This window comes from Zalophus californianus, chromosome 6 (assembly GCF_009762305.2).
Source record: "Zalophus californianus isolate mZalCal1 chromosome 6, mZalCal1.pri.v2, whole genome shotgun sequence".
Lineage (NCBI taxonomy): Eukaryota > Metazoa > Chordata > Mammalia > Carnivora > Otariidae > Zalophus > Zalophus californianus.
Window position 1 is genome coordinate 2,521,522 of NC_045600.1, and position 24,058 is coordinate 2,545,579.

At 63.0% G+C, this 24,058-nt stretch overlaps 2 protein-coding genes across 4 annotated transcripts; both read right to left on the reverse strand.

The window, feature by feature from the left end:
- Window positions 1-867: 867 nt before the first annotated feature.
- EXOC3L4 (exocyst complex component 3 like 4) lies at window positions 868-13,875 on the reverse strand. 2 transcript variants are annotated; one of them, XM_027568850.2, is made up of 12 exons: window positions 13,743-13,875; window positions 9,493-9,929; window positions 8,345-9,002; window positions 7,438-7,549; window positions 7,044-7,166; window positions 6,600-6,700; window positions 6,281-6,361; window positions 4,278-4,392; window positions 3,600-3,719; window positions 3,355-3,507; window positions 2,595-2,716; window positions 868-1,402 (listed from the first exon to the last, which is right to left on the reverse strand). In XM_027568850.2, the coding sequence occupies exons 2-12, from the start codon at window positions 9,911-9,913 to the stop codon at window positions 1,210-1,212; spliced, it is 2,199 nt and encodes a 732-aa protein (XP_027424651.1). In that variant the 5' UTR covers window positions 9,914-9,929; window positions 13,743-13,875; the 3' UTR covers window positions 868-1,209. The 2 variants fall into 2 exon arrangements, 1 of the variants encoding a protein (XP_027424651.1); XR_003515536.2 differs by having other exon boundaries at window positions 1,268-1,402; window positions 2,060-2,716.
- A 4,257-nt stretch (window positions 13,876-18,132) lies between these two features.
- Window positions 18,133-23,168, reverse strand: LBHD2 (LBH domain containing 2). Of its 2 annotated transcripts, none has more exons than XM_027572539.2 (4): window positions 23,079-23,168; window positions 21,316-21,397; window positions 19,536-19,692; window positions 18,133-18,469 (listed from the first exon to the last, which is right to left on the reverse strand). In XM_027572539.2, exons 2-4 carry the CDS (start codon window positions 21,382-21,384, stop codon window positions 18,378-18,380), a joined length of 318 nt encoding a protein of 105 aa, XP_027428340.2. In that variant the 5' UTR covers window positions 21,385-21,397; window positions 23,079-23,168; the 3' UTR covers window positions 18,133-18,377. The 2 variants fall into 2 exon arrangements, with proteins under 2 accessions (XP_027428340.2, XP_027428341.2); XM_027572540.2 differs by having other exon boundaries at window positions 21,316-21,436; window positions 23,079-23,111.
- Window positions 23,169-24,058: the final 890 nt, after the last annotated feature.

Sequence of the window (24,058 nt, forward strand, 5' to 3'; positions counted from 1 at the left end):
GTGGTGTGGGGAGGTGGGCCCGGGGGAGGCAGGAGAGTCCTATCCCCCACCTGCCTGGGCCTGCAGTCTGTTAGAACCCTTGCCCTGTGCTCAGGAGACTCAACAGCATTGGGTTCGTAGAACCTTGGCCCACCTGCAGTCACTTGCCTCCCACCACTGCCGTGGTCAAGGTCAGGCTCAGAGAGCCGGTGGTCTGCTGCAGAAGGGCGGTGGGAAGGCACCCGGGGCTGCCCGGCTCAGTGTCCCCCCCCACCCCTGCCATCTCAGCGCTCAGTCTCCCCGGCAAGCTGGAGGCTGCTCATGCAAATGAGTTTCCTTGTAGCCCTGCCAGGAGGCTGGAGTCAAATTCCAGTGCCAGCCTTCTGGGAGAGAAGGGGGGGTGGGGGGGGAACAGGTGCACACTGGGGCAATCTCCTCGCAGCCCCGCCTGCAGAGCTGAGACCAGGAGGATCAGCACCCTCCACACATACTCCTTGGGTGACACTTGCCCTGCTGGGAAGTCCCTCTTACATCTAACCCAAATACTTCAAGCTGCAGAATATGCCTTGGCCTTTTCTCGTCTCCGAGGAGCCCAGGCCTGTTTAGAACAGGACAGAACAGCTCCCACCCCTGCTGGGTGAGGTTCACTTGGCACATGAGGCCAGTGGACCCAGGATCCCAGGGTTAAAGACTGTTTAATCTGCACAGCCATAGGCACAGGCTTTCCCAGCTCTGTACCTGCCTCAGTCTCCCCATTTGTACAATGGGCGGGAAAGGTCCATCAACCAAATGGAGTCATCACAGAACTTTCCATCCCGACCCCTTACGACGTGGGGACCCACACTTTCTGCTCCTGGCCAACTCGGCCCCACCCCCTCTTTAGGGAGGCACATTTTAATTCACCTTTATTTTAAAAATAAATACTCTGGTCTTCACATTCAGACTGGGGGTGGTGCTGGACAGTTAGGCGGGGAGGCCTTCCCTGGTGGGCTGTACTGAAGGGAACCTCTGCCACCCCAAACACTCCCACACACATGCCTGAAATGCCTCTCTTCCTGCCGTGCCTTCTGGTAAGCAGCCATGCATGGCTGAGAATGAGGGTTCCTTATGATGGGCTTCAAGGTTGGGAGTGGGGCTGAGCGTGCCTCCCTGGGCTCCAAGCTTGGTTCTCAGACCCTCTAGCTGATGCAGCCCCCCACCTGAGCCCGCCCCCTCTCAGACCCAGGAGCATTAGATGCAGGTGATCAGCAGGTCCATGGAGGTAGGCACCTCGATCTCTTCGAAGAGCACGTGGCCCCCAGCAGCCGCAGGGCCGCCCGCCTTGGCCGCAGACCTCAGCAGGTACTGGGCATGCTGCAGGAGGCGCTGGTTCCGCCGGTGGCCCAGTCTGCGCAGAGCCAGAATGGCCAGCACGTGGTCCCGCCTGCAAAGACACGCCCCGATCACTGTAGGCCCAACATCTCCAGTGGCAGTCCCAACCTTGAGTGAGGGGAACCCCTGGGCTCAAGTACAGGGCACCTGGCATCCCTGGGGCCTGGACCGAGAAAGGCCAAGAATGACCAAGGCCGGGGTCAGGGGAGCGGGCAGTGCCCCTGGACAGGGTGGCTGGGGCTCCAATGGTGTGGAGCTGGGTGGGGGGGGGGGGCATGCCCATCAGGGAAAACAGTCCAAGCTGGGCTTCAAGAAACAGTGGAGGAGTGAGCAAGGGGGTGATGTGGCTTCAAGGAGAGTGGGTCCAGGCCAGGAGGTGTCCCGGGCCTCTTCCTGGGAGCCCTGCGCAGGGAGCCACACGGACACGCAGCAGGGAGGGAGGCACAGCGGGGACCCTGGCCCAGCAGCATACGGACGGAGTCCCTCCTCCTGCCCTCCGGGGGGGCAGAGCCCGCCGAGTGTAGGGGAACTCCAGGGACCAGGGGGGGATCCCCTGAGCTGTGAGGGGTAGTCATTTCCAGCCAAAGGCAGAGACAGTCCTGGCTGGGGAAAAGGGCCTTGCCCAGGGCTCTCTGTGGCCTCCCCATCCTGGAATCTCCAAGGCTATGGAAAGATTCGGGCTGGAATTTCCACGGGATCGATGACTCACCAGTCCCCCCAACACACTCCCGGGGGTCAAAGCCTCCTTCCTCCTGGCCGGTGTCAGGAGTCGGGCTCCCAATAGGGCTTTCTCGCAGAGAGGGCTGCCCCTCCCCTCCAGACGCGCGGATGCGGGTACTTGTCTCCACGCCTGATGACCAGGAAGGGGCCCCGGCCCAGACCCCGACCCCCCCCAGGCTCTAGGGCCCTCCCCGCCCCACAGCACTGAAGGAGAATGGCCAAGAATAGCTTCTGAAGGAGGGGCAGCCCCCGCTCCTCCGCCCCACCCCCACCCCGGCCTGAAGGTCAGGGGCCGCGGTCCCCGGGCCTCCACACACATGCGCACAGTAGCCCGCTTGGGGGGGCCACCCCGCCTGCACCGTGGCTCCCCTCCCCACTGGAACAAGCTGTGCCTCCCTGCGGTTCCTCACCTGCCCACCTAGAACCACAGGGACCCTCTGGAGGCTCCCTGCCTGCCCCCCTGCCCCCGGGCCTGGCAGCGCTCTGTCCTCGGAGCCCAGTGAGGGAGCAGGTGGGTAACAAACCTGATGTCAGGGTAGCTCCCGATGAGTGTCTCCAGGTGCCTCCGGATGTCATCTTTGTAAGTCTCACCCAGGATGTCAGCCACACACGGGATAGCCTGGTCCAGCCACGTGGCCTCAGAGCCCTGTGGAGACACGGAGACAGTGCCGGACCGGCCACCTCCCCGGAGAGCCTCCTTGCCGTCCATGCCCGCAACCCCGCCACTAGGGCACAGCAAGCCCGCCCCCTGCAGCCACCACCGCGTCCCCACTGTGACTGGGGACTCGGGCCTGGTGCTGTGGACTCAGCCACAGAGCAATATTTGGCTTCCCTTCCCACGATACAGTGCAGAGATGTCTTCCCGTCTCTGCTCAGATGGGTAAACTTAGGCCCCGGCCCGGAAGTACTGCCCGGAATCCTAGAGCCTGTGGGGGACCAACAGCCCAGATAAGGGGTGTGTGTGTATGAAGTGCCTCAGCTGCAAGGGCTGGGTCAGGGGTGCTGGAAAAGCCTCCCACAGGCCCCGCCCCTTCCCTACTCACCCCACCAACTGTATGCAAATATAAGGAGATGACCTCCCCCTGGCCCCGTCCCAGCCATACCAGAACTCCCAAACCCTCTCCTGGTTGATGGAGAGTGGGGAGAGCCACTTCTGCCAAAGCCCACCCCGCGGGGGCTCTTGCAGAGGCCCCTAAAATGGGAACAGGGGGTGCCAGTGGAGGGTCCACAGGCCAGAGGCCCTAGAGGAGGCAAGCACTTGGGGCCGTCAGCTGATGCTCCTACCAAGCCCTGGAAGGTGTCGCCAATGGCCTGGGCGTCGAGGCCCATCTTCTGGGAGCCAGTCATGCGCTCCTCACCCCGGAACCGTTCACGCGGCCTCAGCACCTGGGCCAGGTACTCACGGACCACGTACCGGTGCACCTCCTGCAGAGTCTCCTGGGCGGGCCAGGGTGCAGGGTCAGGGTCAGTCAGAGCTAACAGCCCCAGCCCAGGGCGCGTCCCCTCCAGAGCCCTTGCCCTTGAGATACCTGTGCCCGCAGTGGGGCCACGTGCTCCAAATGGCGGGCAAAGGCCACCACCTTGTCCATGATCGGCTGCAGCACGTCCTGTGTCAGCCAGGCCTTGGTGCACAGGACCCTGAAAAGCGGCTGGGAGCAGAGGGGGACACGAGTCTTCCAACCATATCCTCCTCCTCCCCAGACCCGCCCCTCAGAGCCCCCGCTCCTCAGAGCCCAGTGCCTGGCTCCTCATGGGGCGTTTCGGGCCAAGGGAGAAACTGTCCCCGGGAAGAAACTCTGGAGGGGCTATCTGACTCCCTTCTAAAGTCACCCTGATAACATTTCCTCTCTCGGCCACGAAAGTCACAAGGCCTTTGGCAGGAATGCCTCCTCCAGGCCCTGAGCTCCAACGGACAGGGTTTGAGTTTGAGCCTCTGGGCAGGCCTTGCTGAGGGGAACCTGGGGAGGCCTTGAGGGGCTGGGTGAGGGGTCTGGCTCCTTGAACCCACCTTCTCCGAGAGGCGGAGACTGAAGTAAGTAGGTGTCTCCTGACCTCGCTGCTCAGCTCAGGTCCCTTGCCCACCCCACAATGTACCACCCCTGAAGCTGCCCCAGGGGTACGTGAATGCTGTGAACTGGCCCCCCCAGGCTCCAGGGCACAGGGCGCACCTGCTGGGTGTGGAAAGTGGGGAGGGAAGTCCCACTCACTTGCACATCACACTGCAGGCCCCGGAGCAGCCGCTTCTGGAAGGTGCAGGTGGCAGCCACTAGAGGTTTCTCCAGCTCTTCAAAGGTTCCTGGGAACCTGGCCAGAAGATGGGTCCTGGGGAGGGGCCAGGACAGGGGAGGGAGTGGGCAAGGAGGAGCAGGCTGTGGAACGAGTTCTGGCATACAGCCATGGAGGCTAGATGCCACACCAACTCCATTCACTTAGACTAGAATGTGAAGGGCAGCGCCTAGGGCTGCACGGGGTAGTAACCCTGAAGGCAAAATGATCCCTCTAAGGCACTGAGTCCCCATGCAACCCTCGGGAGCAGGTGCTCCGATCTCCATTTCACAGATGACAAAAGGAGGCACAGAAGAGGGAAGTGACTTATCTTGGGGCACACTGCGAGCAGGTGGCAGAGCTGAGATGGGAGCCCAGCCAGGGTGGCTCAAGGTCCATGCCCACAACTGCTGGTGCACCCACAATGTGGGGGACACTGAAGCTGGTCCTGGTGTTGAAGGCACAGAAGGGGGGCCGCTGCCACCAGCAGAAAGGGGGACCTCTGCCTTCCGGGGGGAACTTAGCTGCCACCCCCAGGGAGTGTCAGGGAGGGCTTCCCAGAGACAGGTGAGAAGCCATCACTAAAGCCCCAGGAGCTGATCACAGAGGGTAGGTCCGTAGGGGGCGGTGGTGGCCCCACGGCACAGCAGAACTCCCCTGTGGCAGCTCTGGACCAAACTTCTGTCCATCTCGGTGATGAGACAGTGCAGCCTGGCCATGACTGGCACAGAGGCCCTCCTTTGAGCCCCATAACTGCCTCCCTGAACGTGACAATGTCCCCATTTCACTTTTGAGGAAACTGAGGACCAGGCTATGCCCAGTCGCCAAACAGGGACACAAAAAGGCAGGCTAAAGTTGCATCAGGGGCTGGGCCAGAGGTTGCCTACCAAGGGGCAGAGAATGCTTCCTGGGGCTGAACGGACCGGACCAGCCTGGCTCAGATTAGGGATGAGAGAGTGTTAGACGAGCGGTCCTCATCATGGTCATGCTTTGGATTCAGACAAGCCTGGTTTAAGTCCCAGGTCCAGCACATACAGGATGGCGCACGATGGCGGGCAAGTGGCATTTCCTTTCTGAGCCTCCACTTTCCCATCCGTGCACTCCCCGGGGACAGCGCACATGGGATGAAATGCATCAGGCGGGTAAACACTGGCACAGTGCCCAGCACATCACAAGTGCTCACGAAAAGTGAACACGAGATGATCCCTCTAAGGCACTGAGTCCCCATGCAGCCCTCGGGAGCAGGTGCTCCGATCTCCATTTCACAGATGACAAAAGGAGCCACAGAAGAGGGAAGTGACTTATCTTGGGGCACACAGCAAGCAGGTGGCAGGGCTGACATGGGAGCCCAGCCGGGGTGGCTCAAAGTCCACGCCCACAGCTGCTGGTGCGTCCACATGTGGGGAACACTGAAGCTGGTCTTGGTGTTGAAAGCATAGAAGGGGGGCCGCTGCTGCCAGCAGAAAGGGGGGCTCTGCCTTTGGGGCCGAGGGACCCAGGTGCCACCCCTAGGGTAGAGGGGAGGGGGCACGGAGGGTCAGGGAGGGCTTCCAGGAGAAGGGAGTGTCCCTGAAAAGGAAGATGGCTAACTTGGATGAAGGGAGGAAAGAAAGGAGCCCAAGGTGGCAGGGGACACACTGGGCAGGTAACGGGCATGACTGGGGTGGCTGGAACTTAGCCTCGGCTCAGCGTTGAAACTCCCTGCATCCTTTCCAGGGCCTCAGCTCTGCAGGGCGGAGGGAGGACCTTACAGCGGGGGCGGGAGCGGAGAGGGGGAGCCATCCATGGAGGCCTTCTGGGAAGTTCCCCAACGCAGCCGCCCGGCGCCAGATTCTTCTCCCGTGCGCTGGCCGCCGGGAGCTTACTATACCCCACTTCCCGAGCTCGCGCGCCCCCTGCTGGCTGTTCCGGGCACCTCCCCTGCGGAGGAGCAGGAGAGACCCACCTGAGCTCCTCGCAGGCGTTGATATTGGCGCCCAGATGAGGCTCGTTCACTGCCTTCGACTCTAGAAAAGCCTTTTCAAACCTGGGGGTAAAGTATGCAGAGGCCTTAGGGACCCTTACTGAAGGTGCTATGACCCAGGGTCCGCCCTCCCCTCAGGTCCCCACCCAGACCCCCGGCCTTATAAGGAGGCCCCTTCCTCTCCCCTGTCCGGGGATCTCAGACTCCGAGCAAACGGATTGGGCCCTCCCCCATGGACGACAGCCCTCCATACCCTGGCCACTCCACCCACCCCATCCTGGGGGGGAGGATGTGCCCGCACCTGGGCAAGAAGAGGCTGAGCGCCCGCGTGCAGATGCACAGGGTGGTGGCCTCCAGTTCCGCAGAGATGGCACCGGCCGCCTTCACGTGCTCTGCCACGAGCTGCAAGAGATGCCACCCGCTGAACCCACATCAGAGCCCAGATCCCGAAGCCCCCTGTCTCCAGCCCACTCTGCTCTGTCTCCCCATCTCGGCTACAGCTTCCAGAAGCTCCTCCTGACTCCCCACATCCACCGGCCACTGGCTAAGCTGGGCACTATGCCCCGGGGCTCCCAAGCTGGCAGGAGACCCAGGGTCCCTGATTCCGCCCCAGGTGGGTCCTCAGGCTCTCGGCTAATGGGGAAGGGAGTTCAGGACTGGATTGTATAGTTCTGGGTGTCCTCACCTCAAGGGGGACCAAACACCACCAGAGGCCCAAATATACATCCCTCCCCCTGAGGCTCACCATGTGGACATCAATGGACAGCGGCGTGTGGTAGAGGCCTTGTAGCACATCGGGGGCCTCAGCGTCCGCCCAACGGCTCTGTTCTAGCTGCAGGATGCTATCGAAGCAGCTCGTGATCTTGGTCTGTGAGAGGTGGGGAGAGGGGCACAGTGAGACCCTCTCAAGAAGGAGGTCCCAGTTCCCCTACCTCCAGCACTCTGTCGTGTGCCCTTGGAGAAAAGGACCAACCTGCCAGGGCATAGGCCCATGCCAAAGGCCACAGGGTGAAAAGTGGCTCTGGCCTGAGCCAGGGCCACAGACCCAGGGTGATTCTGGGCGCCACACCTCCCCACAGTGAGGTAGCCACATTCAACCTGGATCATGCCCCTCAGGCCTGGCCCGGCCCCGGCCTCACCTCTAGGAAGCTGGTGTAGTCACTCTGCAGGCGGGCCCACAAGGCAGGTGCCAGGAGTGGGGGTAGTGGCTCTGTGGACAGAGTCAGGTCCGGGGCACCCAGGAAGTCAGGACTGGAAGGCAGGGGAGGGGCTGAGGGCCTAGTGGCTGTCCCAGTTTCCCCCTGGCCAAAGCCTGACACCGTCACCAAGCACCACACAGCTCAGGGATCTGCCACTCTCCAGCCCACTCCAGGGAGGTCCAGAGAGTGATGGGCACCTGCCTGAGGCCACACAGCCGATTAATGAACCCAGGAGTGTTTAGTCACCCTCTTCCCACCTGCTTTCTGGCCTTCAGAGCCGAGGAGTGCTCAGCAGCAAAGGTAATCCACCCCATCACACCGTGCACAGCGGGGGGTGGGAGCTGATAACAGGCTGGGCCCTGTACCTAGGTGCCCATCCAAAGGGAAGAGTGGCAGTGAGATCCAACCCATGCCCAGCATCTGTGATCTGCAGCTGTGTCCTGCCTGGAGAGCTGCCCTTTTGTAAATGCACACACACGCCCTGTGGACTAGCATGGGCGCTCTACCTGGACTCCCTTCAGATGCTTTCCTGCTTTCAGGAACAGGTGCATGGGTGGCCCCTTAAGAAAATCCTGATGGGAGAGTACCATGGCCCAGAGCAGGAAGAAAAGAATGTCGAAGTCCCAGGGATCTGGGTCGGACGCCCAACCACCAGCCTCCCCCAGGGAGGAAAGAGAGAAGAAAAGTGCCCCATGCTCCTCGGGACGGGGGGGGGGGGGGGGGGGGGGGGCGGTGTCGGGGGGCGGGAGGGGGCTCCCAAAGGTCTCCGGGCGGGCAGTGCCAGGTGGGCAATGCCAGCCCCTCCGCCCCCCCCCGCCCCCCCGCGGCGCTCTGGCTGGGGCCTCACCTGCCATAGACATTGGCCGCCCAGTCCAACAGGACATAGAGCTGCTCGCAGCCCCGGGCGTCCTGTGCGAGCTCCTGCAGGCGCTGGGCCACCGCGCCGTGGAAGGCGCGCAGGTAAGCCTCCCACGCCGGGAGGCCGGCGGCCGAGTAAGCCGGCTGCACCTCCTGCCGCACCTTGTGCAGGTCGCTGCGAACCAAGCCGCCGAGCTCGGCCAGAAGCTGGGCCAGGCCCGATGCGCCCTCCGCCTCGGCTGCCCCCCGAGCCTCCCCGGCGCCCGCCTGCTGCACGCGCTCCTGCGCGCTGCGCCTCACCGCGTCCTCCCAGTGCTGGCGCCAGCGGCGCGGGGTGAGCAGGAAGTCGCCGTCGGCCGGGGGCACCGGGTGGGCCGCCTCCTCCGCGCGCACCACGCGGGCCAGGTCGCCCAGCGCCGCCGCGTCCACGCCGTCCGGGCCCAGCGTCTCGCGCACGATGGCGCCGATCTCAGCCGCCAGCCCGTCGTAGTGCAGGCACACGTCCATGGCGCGCCGCGCGAAGCCGGTGGGGTCCTCCTCGAAGGTGTGCGAGGCCTTCTCGGCCACGAGCCGCACCTCCAGCTGCCGCAGCTGTTCGAAGGCCCGCAGCAGCTGCCGCTCGGTGATGAGATCGGCCACAGATTTGCCTTTTGCAAGGACAGGCGAGGAAAGCGGCAGTGAGCGGTGCCGCCTCAGCACCTTTGGTGTGTCCCGCCCTGGCCCTCCCCATGCGCACATGGCTGCCAGGCGCCCTCTGGGACCCTGGGACCCGAGAGGGCCAGGGCCTTGGTCCAGCCCTCTGGTTTGGCCAGGAGCCAGGCTCTGGAAGGCTGTGGAGAGGTGAGGGTTCTGGGGTCGTGCAGGTCTGGGTTCAAATCCCATCTCTCCGCTTCCTGGCTGTGGGACTTGAGGCAAGTCACTTAACCTCTCTTGAGTCTCACTTGGCTCACTCCCAGCTCTCTGAGCCGCGTAGTGGATGCTCCCCTGGTTGAAATGCTGGGAGAATGTAAAATGCAATCGTGCAGGGCAGTGTTTGGGGGAGCTGGGGAGGACAGCCTGTCAGGAAGCCTGGGCCCTGCTGCTCACCCTCTGGCCTCAGTTTCCCTGCATGCTCAGTACTGTTTGTGAAGCTCTCACCTGCCTCAGGTTCCAGTTCCTCAGGCCCCACCCCAGCGGAGGACTGCCGGCGGCCACCATCCATGACCCTAGAGGGCACCTCTGGGCCATGGGTCACCCCTGGCACAGCAGTGGCCTGGGGCTGGCGGGCAGGGGAGCCATTATCCTGGGCACGCCGTAAGGACCGGAACAGGAAGCGGGAGCTGCGCTGGAACAGGCCCAGGTCCTCCTCGAGGGCCTGGCCTGAGGCCCGCTGGCTTGTCCGGGAGAAAGCCCACCGCAGGGTGCCCAGGCCGGGCCGAGTGTCCTCACGGTGGGTGCTGGGCGTGCCTTCACTGCTTGTCCGCCAAGTACCCCGCACTGGTGGGGTCTGCAGCTTCTTCGCAGCCCCCTCAGGGCTGTGCAGCTCCGGCCCGGAGGTCACTGTCCGTGGCAATGACATCTTGGTAGCAGGAAAGCTGGAGATGAAAAGGAGGCACAGGAGGCCTGGAGTGAGGGAGGGGGGTGGCACCCAGCCCTGGGGAATGGGCCCAGAAACCCCGTGAGAACCCTGTGAGACCTGACGGAGCTCAGTGGCTGGGCTTTGTCAGGGAAGCTTCTCCCAGGAGATGACCCCAGGCCAGCACCAGGCAGCTCTCGAGGCCAGAGCTGTCTTCATGCCAGGCTGCAGCTGGCACTGAGATGCAGACAGCTACCTCCTTCTGGAAAACTTCCGTGACACCACCTTCCCCAGGGTACCCCCAGGTGCCCAGCCTCCCTGGCTCTGCCAGGCCAGACCCTCCCGTCAGAGCTGGAGAGAAGAGTTGAACTTGCGGGTCCCAGGGCACAGCCCAAGCCACAGCCCACAGCCCCCGGGGCTGGGCCCAGCAACCACATCCAGGATTTCCTGGATGTTAGGTCCTGAGGCCTAAAATGCCCACTCTCCCCACCCCCTAGCCTTCACTGCCCTCCCCGCTCACCAAAGCCCTCAGCTCACCCCCATTCAGCCCATCGGACCTAACTGCTTCTGCTGAAAGGGGAGCTCAGGGACCCCTGTAAGAGACTACCTCCTCTGGGTAGCTCAGAACTGGAGGGAGGCGGGGTCAGGCCTGAGGTCTATGGCCACCCCTAGCTGCCCCTAAGGCTTATCTGCCTATGCGGCCTTGCAGCACTGTAGGGGGAGTGGTGGGAGGGGCCTCAGGTCTATATTTAACCCGGGGCTGGGGGTCCCCGGGGCGGTACTCATCCATTGCGTCTCCTCCCCACCCAGCCCTGGTGTGCTCTGCCCGCCCCCCCAGAGGGGATGCTGAGGGGGTCCCTAGGGCAGGAGGTGCAAAGCAGGGGCTGCCCCTGCCCACCCTGGGCCTCAGGCCTTCCGTAGGCTGCACCCACACTCCCTTCCCGCACAGCCTGGCCCGTGTTTGATTTTCTGGCTTTAGGTTAAGCTGAGTGGGACCTCCTCAGCCGGAGGGGACCTCCCACCCGCCCCTCTGTGAAGGTGTTATGGGTGGGGGGGCTGTCTTAGACCAGCAAGGTCTTACTTTAGCCTTGGAGAAGTTGGCCAAAAGGAGGGCTGGACTTATTGAAGTCACTGGCCAACCAGAGGCCAGAGCCCCCAGGCCATCCCCTGGCTCCCCCCACCCCCAGGACAAAGGTCAGGCTATCACCTGACGCTTGGGTGACATCGGGCAGGAACACCTCTCCCCAGGTCCCCATTTGCCTTGGGGGGGGGATGACACTGGGATGGGCAGGGCCCAGACCCTCACCCACCCCCAATGCCCTCCAGGGGTCAGACACGCAGGTGGTCAGCGGAGGCCTCCCTCCCTCTGCCCAGAGGCCACCTAACAGCTGGAGAGAGGCCCTGTTGAGGGAGAGGCAGGCCCAGGTGATTGATGGGTTCTTATCAGCCCTGCCCAGGCCACAGGTCATCGTCCTCTCCTGGGCACCGGGACTCGGAGACCCTGCCCTGATTCGACTGACCCACACATGCAGGGGACATTGTCCCAAAGCTCCCAAGAGCTTTCTGCCCTCCCCACCCCCAACTCCCCTCTCCCTGGGGCCCCTCAGTCACCGGCAGGGTCTGGGTGGCCTGTGCTCTGCCCAGATGTGCTTTGAGCGCCGTCACCAGGGGCATGTGGGCAAGGTCTTGGCTGGGGAGAGTTCACACTTAGTAAGCACCTACTGTGTGCCCAGCCCAAGGCCTGGCGCACATCAGATCCCCCTAACAACAAAGTTGTAGGGTGTCACTTTATCTCATAGGTGAGCAAACAGGCTCTGAAAAGAGGCAGGGTCTTGTCTCCAGCCACACAGCTCAGGGTCAGGGAGCCTCGGCCAACCCAGGCCCATGCGGCCCCAGGAGCGGAGGCCGGGTTCCCCCGAGTCTCCCAGCCCCAGTGAGCCAGGGCTGCTGCCCAAGGAGCCCTTTCCCCTGGCCGCGGGGCCCACGGTGGGGGCAGCGTCCAGATGCCAGGAGTGGGGCCGAGAGGCAGGTTCTGGGGGGAGGAAGGGCGGCTGGCAGTTTGGGTCTTATGTGAAGCTACACAAGCACACGGGTCTCCCCAGCCTGCTCAACCACCCTCATCTGGAACTGGACCCGTCCCGAAGGCCCATCGAGGCCCCCGGCTGGTCTCTCTGCCCCCTCTGACCTTGCTCCCACAGTTTCCCAAGCCATTATTGACCTTCCCACAGCACGAGCCAACGAGGTCACTCCCTTGTTTTAAACCCTTCCATGGATCCCCAGAGCCTGGCACCCAAGGCCTTCCCAACCCCGAACTTCCTCCAACCTCACCTCTGGGCCTCCTTGACCTGCACCCATCCAGCCTCCCGGGCACCTCTCTGTCCCTCGAATGTCCAGCCTCCCAGCTTCCTCTCAGGCTGCTCCCTCTCCCGGCCTCCCCATCTTTGCTCTCTAAATCTGACCTGGATTTCAGGGCCCAGGGGTATGGGTGCCCCCACCTCCAAGGTGTCCTTGGGCTGCCCCACTGTCCCTGTGGCAATGGGGCCTTCCTTACCATCCCAGGAGCCTCTGTCCATCCACCCCCTCCCCATCGGCCCAGAGCCAGCCTGGAGGAGGAGTGGACCATCAGGGTCAGGGTCACCCCTCTCCCAGGTTGGCCTGGCCGGGCACCACACCGGTATCTGCTGGACTCAGTGCCCTGCTGACTCTGCCTTGGTCCCTGACCTGTACCTGCCTCCTCATACCTGTGAGGACTCCTTCTGGCTCTTTCTCTCTCTGGCCCTCTGGCCCCATTTCCCTGAACGTTCAGAGGCCCCGGTTGCCGTGCGGGGGGCTGGGGACTGGTGTATGCTCTTGCCATTCTATTCAACATTTGAAGAATTAGTTAAGGCAATAAGACAAGAAAATAAGTGAGGTTTCAATATCGAGAAGGACCTGGTAAATCTGTCATTATTTGTGGGCAACGATGATCATTTGCTTAGAAAAGAACTTTCCTATATATTAGCAAAGCCTGTAGAAAAGGGCGCTTGAAAGACTCCTCTTCTCAGAAGTGACAACAGAAAACCCTCCGGGACCCGCAGCGCCGGCAGGAGAAGCCGACCCCTCCATGGGTGGGCCCTGGAGGCCCTTCGTCATCCGCCCCTCCGTGCCCGCTCCCACCCACTCCCCCATCCTAACCTGCTCCCTTCCCTCCCACACCTCCACACAGGCTGTCCCAGCTCCCGCAAGCCTCAGCACCCGGCACCCAGCACCCAGCACCCAGCACCCAGCACCCAGCAGCCCTTCCCGCCCAGCGGCTCCCGCTGCGGACCTGGTCCCAGCCCTGGGCATAACTTCTCCCGTGACTGAGGGACGGCGGCATGGTCCGGGGCCTCTGCCACTTGGCCACGAGCCCCCCAGGGCAGGGAGTGGGCCTGACTCACCCCCCAGCCAGGCCCGGCCAGTACATGGCAGGGACCCAAGGAAAATAGATAAGCAACCTAATGTGAGGGTAAGCCTGGGGGCAGTGTTGCCACTTTTGTGCGGAGGGGCCTCGTGTGTTGACCTGAGTGTGTCTCCCTGTCCGTGTGCCCCAGAGGCCTGCGAGCGGCTTTGGCCGTGAGTCCGTGTGTGTCTGTCTGGGCCCGCATGCGTGTCTTTACGTCCGCACATCCGCGTTCCGCATGTCTGGGCCTGCACACGGCGGTTTGAGCTGGTGCTCCGGCCTGGGCTCCGAGCCGAGGCCCTTGGCCCGGAAAGCCACTGGGCAGGCCGGCATCTGTCCTCAGTCCCTGAGTCCCTGCCCACTGCCCACAGCATCCCTGCAGCCCTCCTGCTCCACCTGCACCAAACATACCTGCCGGGTGAGGAGAGCCCGGGGCCCCAGGCAGGACAGGGCAGCCAGGAGAAGCCAGCTGAGCCAGTCCCCCGGAGCCGGGCCTCGGTGGCGAGACCACTGGAGCAGTCACTCACTCTCACAGCACTGTCGGAGAGTGAGTGACCAACAGCTGGGACTTCCCAGCCTGGTCTGCAACGCCCTGGGCCCACCGGCCCCACCCCCCGCCCCACCCTCCACCCCAGCCCCGTAGTTTCACTTTCAGAAGGGCTCCCACTCCCTTTCCATTCCAGACACTATCACTCCAACCTTTGATTCCTGGCCGTCCATGGCGCGGGCTTCAGGGAGCATGCGAGGGGAGGGGCGGGCCTTCGGCTCAAGGCAGTGGGCGAGGGACCCTGCAGGGAGCCCCTCCGGCAGGCACACTGGGGCCAGAGGCCAGAGGCGCCGGCCTGCCGGGGTGGGCGGGGTGTGGGAGGGGGGCACGAGCCCACAGCACCCCAGCCTGGAAGTGGGGCAGCTCAGGGAGGATGTCACAGTGACAGCAAAGGGAATGTCGTAAGTCACAGGCCATTCCAGAGGGCTTCAGGAGCTGGCGTGGAAGGGGGTGAAAGGGAGAGAAGGACTCCCCTCAGGGGTGAGGAGGGATGGCCTCTGGGCAGGGGTCAGCAAAGCTGTGAGCACAGGCCTCCTCCTCCACAGTGGATCAGGCTGGAGATGATTCGTGGAGAGGGTCACCGAGACTTCCCAGAAGAGGCAGGCCGCATGTCTTCACCGGGGGGGGGATTCCGCTGCTAGCATCCTTGGAAAAAACTTAGGGAAAATCCAAGGAGGACTGATCCAGGCCTGTCCCAAGCAGGCTGGAGCCACCGGGGCAGGGGCCGGAGGAGGGCAGGTGGAGACAAGCTCGTGCGTTAGTGTCCGAGGGCTCTGCCAGAACACAGTACCACTGGCTGGGGGGCTTAAACAGCAGACGTTTATTTTTTCAAAGTTCTGGAGGCTGGAAATCCGAGATCCAGGTGTCAGCAGCGCAGGTCTCCCCTGAGGCCTCTCTCTGGGCGGGTAGACGCTACCCTCCCCCACATCCTCACACGGTCGTCCCTCTGTGCGTGTCTGTGTGTCTCCTGGTCTTAGAAGGACACCACTCATATAGGATTAGGACTCACCCTAAATGGCCTCATTTTAACTTAGTCACTTTCTTAAAGGCCTTATCTCCAGATTAGTCACCTTCTGAGGTACTGTTGGGAGTTGCGACTTCAACGTAAGAATTTTTTGAGGACAAAATCCAGTCCATAATAGATTGGAAGGCACCTGAGATGCTGCAGCACCCCACTGCCATCTGCAGACAGGCCAGATTGGACCCAGAGATACCAGCACCTCCTCCAGGAAGCCCTCTGGCTTCCCACTTGAGTCATTAGCCCCCTGAGCCTTGGGTACCCCTCTGTGAAATAAGGTCACAAGAGTCCCACCTCAAGCCCTGTGGGCTGGAGGGGCCTTTCCCCCTAGCTCAGGCTGGTCTGCTCGCTGGCCTCCCCTGTCCCCCATGTCTCCAGCAGTCAGAAACCGAGAGACAGAGGGGACACCCCACGGTGCCTGCCCGGGACTCCTCAGTGGGAGTCCCGGGGCCTCTGTGGAGCAAACACCCTCCACCCTCATTGTACTGGAACACCGACTCCGAGAGGCGTAGGAACTGCTCACGGCCACGCAGCCGGTGAGACGCGGCCAGGATTCCAGCTCCGGGTTCTGCCTCTGAGGACTCGGTCTTTCCACAGGGCCGGCCCCTGGCAGACCCTGGGGGCTCTTCAGGCTGACCTTCCTGGTCTCCAGTTCACTGGGCACGTCAGGGTCACCTCGTCTCAAGAGATGGGGTCCCTGGAAAGCTGGTGGTGTCCAGGGCCTGGGGCGTTGCTCTGGGGCCTCTCCCCAACTCCCAGCCCCACCCCACGGCCATCCCAGCCTGTGCCCACTTTTCAGCATGAGACTCTGCAGGTTCTTTCATCCTGTCTCCACGCTGTGGTTCTCCAACCGTCTCAGTAAAAACCCTGCAGAAAAGTCCCAACCTTGTCTCGGAAGAGCCCTAGGCTATGGCGGGATGGCACAGGGTTGCTCTGGCCGGGCTCAGGAGAAGGCAGAGCAGAGGGGGCAGCTGGGAGGGGGAGGCGCAGCTGGGGGCCCCAACTAGAGGACAAGTCCAGCTGCCCTACGTGGGGCTGCACAACCTTGGGAGAGGCACCGGTGACTGAGCTTTAGGGTTCTCCTTCATAAAATGCAATTGTTGGCATCAAATGGGCCCACGGTAGCAGAGAACTTGGCTCCCAGGTGGGGAAGGGCAGCCCCACCCGGGGTTCCTGGGAAGCCAAGCTGTCACACCCCGAATGCAGATGCAGGAGGGGGCAAATTTCACCCACACCGCGGCCAGGACCAAACACAGACCAGTCGGAGAGCAGGAACGGGCTTTGGGTCGGGGCAGGGGACGGCGCCTCTCTCCCCGAGGCGGATATTGCAAAGTTGAGGTAGCCCATCTCCGACCTGCACTAGGCAGTGACCCCAACCAGCCGCAGGATGATTCCCAAGGCCCTTTCCCCAGGTCGGGCGCGCCTGCCTGCCTGCCTGCCGGGGGCGGGGCCTCAGGAAATTTGGGCGGGACTACAGGGTGGGCGGGCATCCACTTCTGGCACCGCCCCCTAACGGGCACAAGCCCTTGCGAGTGAAGGTGAGTCGGCTGGGGGCCCTGTCTTCAAGGGACTGGGTCCTGCAGGCTGGGGGCCCAAGCTCGGTGGGGCAAACAGATGCTCTGCTCTGCTCTGCCCTGCCCCCACTGGACTGCCTCGGTGGGTCGGACTCCCCCCACCCCTGGGCTCACTGAGCACCACAGGGTCTTGGGACCTCCAACTATGGGTCACCTCCACTCAAGGCCTGCCTGGTAGATGGTGGGCTCCAGGGTGGTATTGTGGGTACCACTCAGGCCTGGGGCTCAAGGGACCTGGATTCTGTCCCAGCTCAGCTACTTGTCAGCTGTGGGACCTCGGGAAAGTCCTATATAAATGGGTGTAACACTGTGCCCGGGAGGGCCCCGAAATCTCAGTAAATCTCAGGCCACACCCTGGCTGGCCCCCCTCACATTCCGCACCAGGAATATGGAAATCATCCCTGTTTGCTCAAGTGCCTTGCCCCATGTCCCGTGTGTCAGTCTGCAAGTCCTGGGGTGCTTCCTGTGAACTGTCTGCCCCCCGCCCATGTCCCTGTGGGACCACAGGAGGGCTGGCAAAGAGGGACAGGAAGGACTTGGAAGGGCAGTCCAACGCCTCTCCTAGAGACCTGGGGGGACTAGGGAGACATCTGGGACTATGACCGTGGCCCATGGGGCCACGGGGTTAAAATGAAAACAGGCTGCCGGGGCCAACTTCTGCACCTCCGCCTCCCACCTCTCCTGCGTTTGGGGGGTGGGTTATTTTTAGAAGGAAGGCGTGCTGGAGAAAGCGCCTTATTCATCCTTGAGGGCAGCAAGGCCTCCAGGAAAGAACAGAAGGGCCTGTGTATCCTGCCTGCCCCCACGAGCTCACCAGGGCCCTGTCCCACCCGACCTGGGCCCGAGGACTTTGTTGAGCTAACATTTATGCAGGGCTGCCTCCTGCCAGGCCCTAAGCTTCCTCTGTCCTGGGTCAGGCTAGCCAAGGGCAGGGGACCAGAATGCGAGGATGGGAGGGGGGGCGGCCCACCTGGGCCCAGGCAGTGATCAGGTTTCTGCCCCCCATCCTAACCCCAACCAGCCAGGAGGGCTCCCCTGGTACAGAGGAGGGACAGAGCCAAGAGACAATGTCGCTGGACCCCATGGAGGGACAGGACCCTCACGTGGGCAGGAAGAGGGGCCTCCACACTCAGCCCCAGGGATCCCGTCATAGCCGGGGCCAGGACAAGCCTTGGGTGCCTCTTTCACACGTCAGTGTTGTTCATCTGCAAAGTGGGACTTTTGCAAGGATTTAATGAGATCCAGCCTGGTATAGGACACCCCATCCCATGGACCATTCCTGTGCCCCATGCACCCAGTGAGGAGGGGTGTGAGAGGAAGGAATCTTGCCCTCAGGGTCCAGCCAGAGCTGGAGGCCCCAAGGAGAGGTGGGAGGGCCACCCGGAGGAAGCTGGTCCTGCCTTGGGCGGTCCCAGCTGAGGCCGAGCAGAGCAGAAGCCTCTGGGCAGGGGAGCCCGAGGAGCAAACTCCACGGCCCCTGGATGGCCCCACCAGCCACCCCACCCCCAGTGTAGAACACCCGCGTGGTCCCTCACTTGGCACTCTGGCCTGGTCAGCGTGGGCTCCGAGTCACGGCCCTTGTCTGGAAGGCCATGGCAAAACCAAAACTGTCCCCAGCCCTTCGAGTCCCTAGCAAACATGCCCGCCAGCCACCAGGAAGGGCCTTTATTTCTGCTTCAAACCTCAGGACAAGGAGGGTGTGATCCAGACCTGGGCTGCGGATGGGAGAGGGCAGGCCTGCAGTCCTGGCCAGACCCCGTGAGGCCGAGGAGGTGGCTCCGCTCCCCCCGCTCCAAGCGTCAGCCCAGCCACCCCGGGGCTGAGGCCCTGTCAGCTGTCAGCGAGCAGGGGCAGGGTCTGCAGGGCCCCCCCTCCCAGCAGAATCCGGCCATGTCCCTGTCGCCTCACTAGGGGGCTTGGGGAGCCTGGTCCTTGCAGCTGGCCCGCTCACTGCTGGCGTCATCTGGAGCCTTCTCTGGTGCTTCCCTAGGTGAGGGGGCTGCAGAAACATAAAGGCCTCCGTGTTGGTGGGGCTGCATTTCTGATAGGCTTGCAAGGAGTTGGAGGGTCTGGGGGAGGGGGGGCGGGGTGCTTCAGCCAGGCAGGGCAGGCAGGGCCCGGCAAGGCCTGGCTCTGGGAGCAGGAGCACTCCCTCCCCTGACACGTCTAACAGAGCAAGGAGGTGGCAGATTGAGGGGAAGTCCAGGGCCCACCTGGAGACCCTCCCCAGAGCCCAAGTTCCAGTGGGTACCCAAGGGGTGGTCCCTGGTGCCGCTCTGGGCCCTGGATGGAACCTGACAGAGGTTGAGGGGGCTTTGGGGAAAGGTGGGGGTTATGGCCCGGACAGGCCCCTTCTGGGCCCAAGCTGTTGGGGGGCCGACATCTGAGGAGGGGGAGAGGGCAGGAGGGTGCTAGGCGGCCCCAGCTGAGGCCAAATTCATTTCCTCTTCAAGAGACAGACTCCCCAGGGGACGAAACTTCCCAGGGCACAGCTCACCCCTCATGTGCCCTCCACAGAGGCCCCCATTGGCCAGCCTGCTGTCTCTCCCATGCCTCACACCTGGCCCCTGGAAGACCCCTCTCCTGCCCACACATCCTCCTCCTTCCAGAAGCTTCCTTGGCTCTGGCAGCCCCTTGGCCTTTGACCAGGCACCTATGGCCAGCAGGCGAGCCTGCTACCGGGCTGGCGCATCTCCCCACATCATGGGCACCTGGGTCAAGCCTGCTCAGCACCCATCCCCTCACCTTTGAACCACACTCGTCTCTAAGGCAATGAATCAGGAGGGAGAGAAGAGCCGGATCTCTGAGTGGGAGCATTTAGTCCCGGGTCCAGCAGACCTCTCATGGGCCAGGCCTGGGGCCACCACAGCCGACGGTGTCCCCGTGTGCAGGTGGGAGGGGACATTGGACGGCGAGGGGGTCAAGGCCAGGAGGCCCCCAGGCGCCCACGCGGAGGCTCGGAAGATGGGCACATGGGAGCGGTGGGGGGCCCTGCTTGCAGGAGCGGGCAGGAGGAGCCCCTGCTTCTGACATTTCTCTTGGCACCCCCACAGCCCCTCACTCACCAGCAGCAACCCGGCTCTTGGCGGACGCCCTCAGGGCACCCTCTGGGGGCCAACGCAGCTCCCCACTCTCCACAGAACCCACCTCGCTGGACTCCACCACAATTGAGGGCAGCCGCTGGCCCAGCCGAGGGCCCTTCTCCCAGGCACCTGCCGCAGTCTGCAGGGAGGGTGGGCAGCGGTCGGGGTGATGCCGAGCCCCGGGCTCCCTGCTCCCTCCCACACCTGTCCTGCACTCTGTTCACTGGGAGGATCAGGGGCCCTCTCTGCCCAAGCTTCACGTGTGTGTGTGTGTGTGTGTGTGTGTGTGTGTGTGTGGCGGGGGCGGGTGCAGGTGCCGGCCCCTCCCCCATCCCACCACTGGGGTTGGAGCACTCAGCACCTGGGGCACCAAAGGGCACCAAATGGGCTCAGCCCTTAGGCCCATTTCACAGACAGGAGCCTGAGGCCAGAGAGGCCAAGGCCACACTGTGGGTGAGTGAGCCCAGGGCTTCTGTGCATCCCCAGCTGCCTCCTGTATCCTGCACATCCCCTTCCTGGGGTCTTCCCTGCTGGGCCCTTGGTCTCCTCCCCAGCTCAGAGGAGCTGGGAAGCTGTTACCATGGCAACCGGAGGCTCTCTGGGCTTGCTCTAGGCTCATTGTTTGGTGCCCACAAGAGTGTGCGGGGGCTGCCTCCCCAAGCCCTCCTGGTGCCCTCAGCAGCTCCGCCTCCCATCCAAGGCCTTCCGAGGTAGGGGCCTGAGCTGCAAGTGACGCCACAGCAGCTGACGCCTGCACTGTCCCGCATCCCTCCGCCCCTCTGCCCCAGCAGGCCCCCCTTCCTGGAGCTCCCCACCCCACAACTCTCTGATGTAGACCTGCTTGGTGCCTGGCTCCCTCCCCCAATGGCGTGAGCGCCTTGAGGAAAAGCAAGCACACAGCTGCAGGGTTTTGCTAAATGGCTCGGAACCCCCACAGCAGGACCATCTGAACATGTGTTTAAATGCACATTCCTGGGCTCGAGCCCAGACTCTCCGGGTGGGGCCCAGGAATCGGCATTTCCGCCGGGTACCACAGGTGACCCCACGGGGCTGGGACATCTGTGGAATCAGAGGAACAGCAGTGCAGGGACCTGGCCACGCCCCAGCGACCGGGCCATCCCGGCTCCTCCTGCTAGCATTGCGGGTCCTCCTGGAATCCCTCCCCACCTGCCGTTCTTCTCCCTGTCCTCCTCTGCGAAGGCCCGCTGACCCCCAACCGGGGCGCTCCTCGGCCCAGAGTGTGCCACTGGGATGGGGGAGGTCCAGCCAGCGGTGCTTGGAGGTCTAAGGCTTGGCGTCCATCTGTCCTGCCAGGGAGGTTGGCCCCCGTGTGACTCTGGGCCAGCCCCCTTCTCTAGCCCCGCTGCCCGCCCGCAGTGCCAACACAATGACAGTGTCCCAACTCCAGAACGCAGAACATTAAGACTGCACCCCTCACGTAGGACTTCACTTTTTGGCTGCATTAACACAGCCCCCGAAAACTAGGGGACCAGGACAGGGGACTCTGGCATTGCCTCACCCAGCAGAGAGCAAACTGCTTTGGGGAGCAAACCCTAGAGTCCTCGAGGTCCAGGAGTGGTGCTGAGGAAGCCAGGGAGGCTCGGCCTTCAATTGCTTTATGCAGCAGACTTCTAGAGAGGAGCAACCGCCTCTCTCACACAGATGGGTAAACTGAGGCATGCCTCAAATCACGGGCCAGGGCTTGAGGCTGGCTTTCTCCTGTCCCCCATGGCTGGCACACCCCAGGGCCCCAACTGCATACCTTTCCTGCTGGCCCTCCAGTCTCCTCCGCTGGACTTAGCTCTGGCATGGCAGGCTGGGGGGCAGTCATGCTGTTGCCACCGCTGGGGTGCACGAAGACAAGGGGAGAAACGAGGTGTCTGCTGTGGGACAGATACTGGAGTCCACTCTCCTCCTGGAAGCTTCCGACTGCTCCAGCCTACACCCAGCCCACCCTGGGCCCACAGCCCCCTGCTTCAGCTGGACCTCTTGCACCCCTGCTCCCCGCCCAAACCCACCATTGGAGGGGGCCCTGGACAGGCACCACCCACCGTGCCCAGGGTTGCAGAAGGGCAGGGGCAGAGCAGGAGAAGCTGACTCAGCCTTGAGACCCACGAAGGCTTCCTTGAAGACGGTCAGCTGATGTGAGGCCTGGGGGCTGAGCAGGAGGCAGCCAGGCCAGTGGGGAGGAGAGATGTCTGCGACAGGGAACAGCTAGGGGAGGGCAAGACATCTGGGGACCCAAACGGGTTTCTGAGCCAGGAGGCTGGGAGCAGCGGGGGTCAGGTTCAAGTCAGCCAGAGGCAAAGGTGGCCACGTCCTCTCTGAGAGCGGACACCCCACACCCGCTCTGGGCCAGGCCCTCGACACCCACAGCCAAAGGGAAAACGGCATCCTGCCTGCACTTGGCCATGCCCACTTGGGCCAGCACAAGGGCAAAGGAGCCCAGCCAGAGATGGCACAGCAAGAGTTTTGGGAAGAGAGACCCTGGCGGGCCTCATAGGCACCAGCCTTGGACTCTCCACCTGCACTTGGCCAGAGGCAGAAATGGGGGAGGGGTCTGGCTGGGAGGCCGCAGGGGGCCACAGGCGAGGGGGCAGGAGTGCTGGGAGGGACCTGGGGCAGAGGGAGAGCAGCAAGCTGGGGGATGGAATGCCTGAGAAGCCTTGCTGGTTGTGGGGGAGGGGTCCTGCGGGCACCCAGCACAGGGGGAGGGTTGCTATTCTGGGATATGAGCTTTCTTTCACCAAACACCCAGCTGTTTGGTCAGGTCCTATTGAGACCCAGGCAAGGCTGGGAGGGGGCCATAGGCCTCCACCCAATCCCAGAGCGGGAGGGAGTGAGTGCCTAGCCTCCCTCTCCCAGCCGATGCGCCCGCATCAGTCCTGCCACATGAGCCCCTCTTGGAATCCCATCCCAGGACTCAGAACCTCAGCTGGAGCCGGGCGCAGCCAGGCCAGAGACCAAGAGACTGGACTCAGAGATCCACACAGGTTCGAGAAAGAGCGGAAAGCAGAAGAACCAGCCGGCCAGAGACAAAACAGAGGTGACAGGACTGGAGAGAGAAGAGGGAAACAGAGCCAGAGGGACCATGCAGATAGAGGGAGAGTGGCGGAGAGATGAGAGAGGCCGATGACAGAGCTGTCCCCTTGGGCTGAGCCAGGGGCCAGGCAGGCAGGCAGCAAGTCTTTAGGGGCTGCCTCCCCGCTGTCCCGCGCCGGGGTCCAGCGCGAGCGGCAGCATCCGCACCTCAGGGACTCCCACCCCCCACACCTCCGCCGGCGCCCAGGTGGGGCAGGCCAGGTGTGGCTGTGCACAGCCCCCAGGAGCACTGCTCTCGCCCAAAGCCCGGCGTCCGCAGCCGGCAGCTGAGCGCGGCCCCCACTCGCTCCTCTTTCCCCGGGGCAGCTCCGACTCGAAACCCCCCAAACTCCCCCCCTCCTCCCCTCCCAGCCAGGGCGCACCGGGGGCGAGGGCCGGGACTAGCGTGGGGGGGGGCACCCCTTGCGCCTCGCTCACACTCACCCTCCGGCGCTGGATGCTCTCGCCGGGTCGCCAGGCTCGGCTCGGAGCTGCGAGCCTGGGTCCGCCCTCCCTGGCGGCCGCCCGCCCTCCCGCGCGCTCTCCGCCCACACGCGCGCTCCCGGCCCCTCATTCACACTCAGGCCCCGGGGCGCTTCCGCGCTCCCAGCCCCAGCTCCCAGGTAGCACCCCGGCCGCAGCCTCCCTTTGACAAAACAACATCCCCCAGAACCTGATCCCAGTCACTTGAGACCCCAAGCCTCAGGTTCGAGGTTCAGGAATTGGGGTGGGGGTCAGATTTCAGCGGGGCCAGATACAAGGAAGGAGGACACCCTCCAATTTGAAGGAGTGAAGAGAAGGAAAACAGGCGGGTTGGCCAACAGGGTGGGGGCAGGGTGTGTTACTGCCCTGCTTCCTGCTCATCTTCATCCCCAATCCCATTCCTGAAAAGGAACGAAAGCGTCCTGGGACAGTTTCGTTCGGCCTGGTGTGCAGACCTGACGCCTGAGGCCAAGGTGCATGGCCTCTGGCCCACATAATTCCCCACCCTTCCACCATCCAGCACCTAACACCCACCATCCTTTATCTAACACCCAGCTTCTAGCCAACATCCACAGTCCACCACTCAGCATCCGCTCCTCCAACCATTATGCACCATGCACCACCTATCCACGAATCCTCTACCGACCAATCACCGTCCAGGCACCATCCCACATTCATTAACCTTCCAACCCCAACCACCACCCACGATCCAACCGGTATTCATTTCAGCCATGCATCCATCCATTCGCCACCCATACCCACTATTTACTAAGCATCCATACACCACAAAAATACCCATCAGTCCAACATTAATTCACCATCCATCCATCCACCACCTATCCACGCATCATTCACTGTCTAACAGCTTTCCATCAATATTAAACCACTATCCATCTACCATTCATTTATCCATCTACCATATGTCTGGTTGTCATTAATCA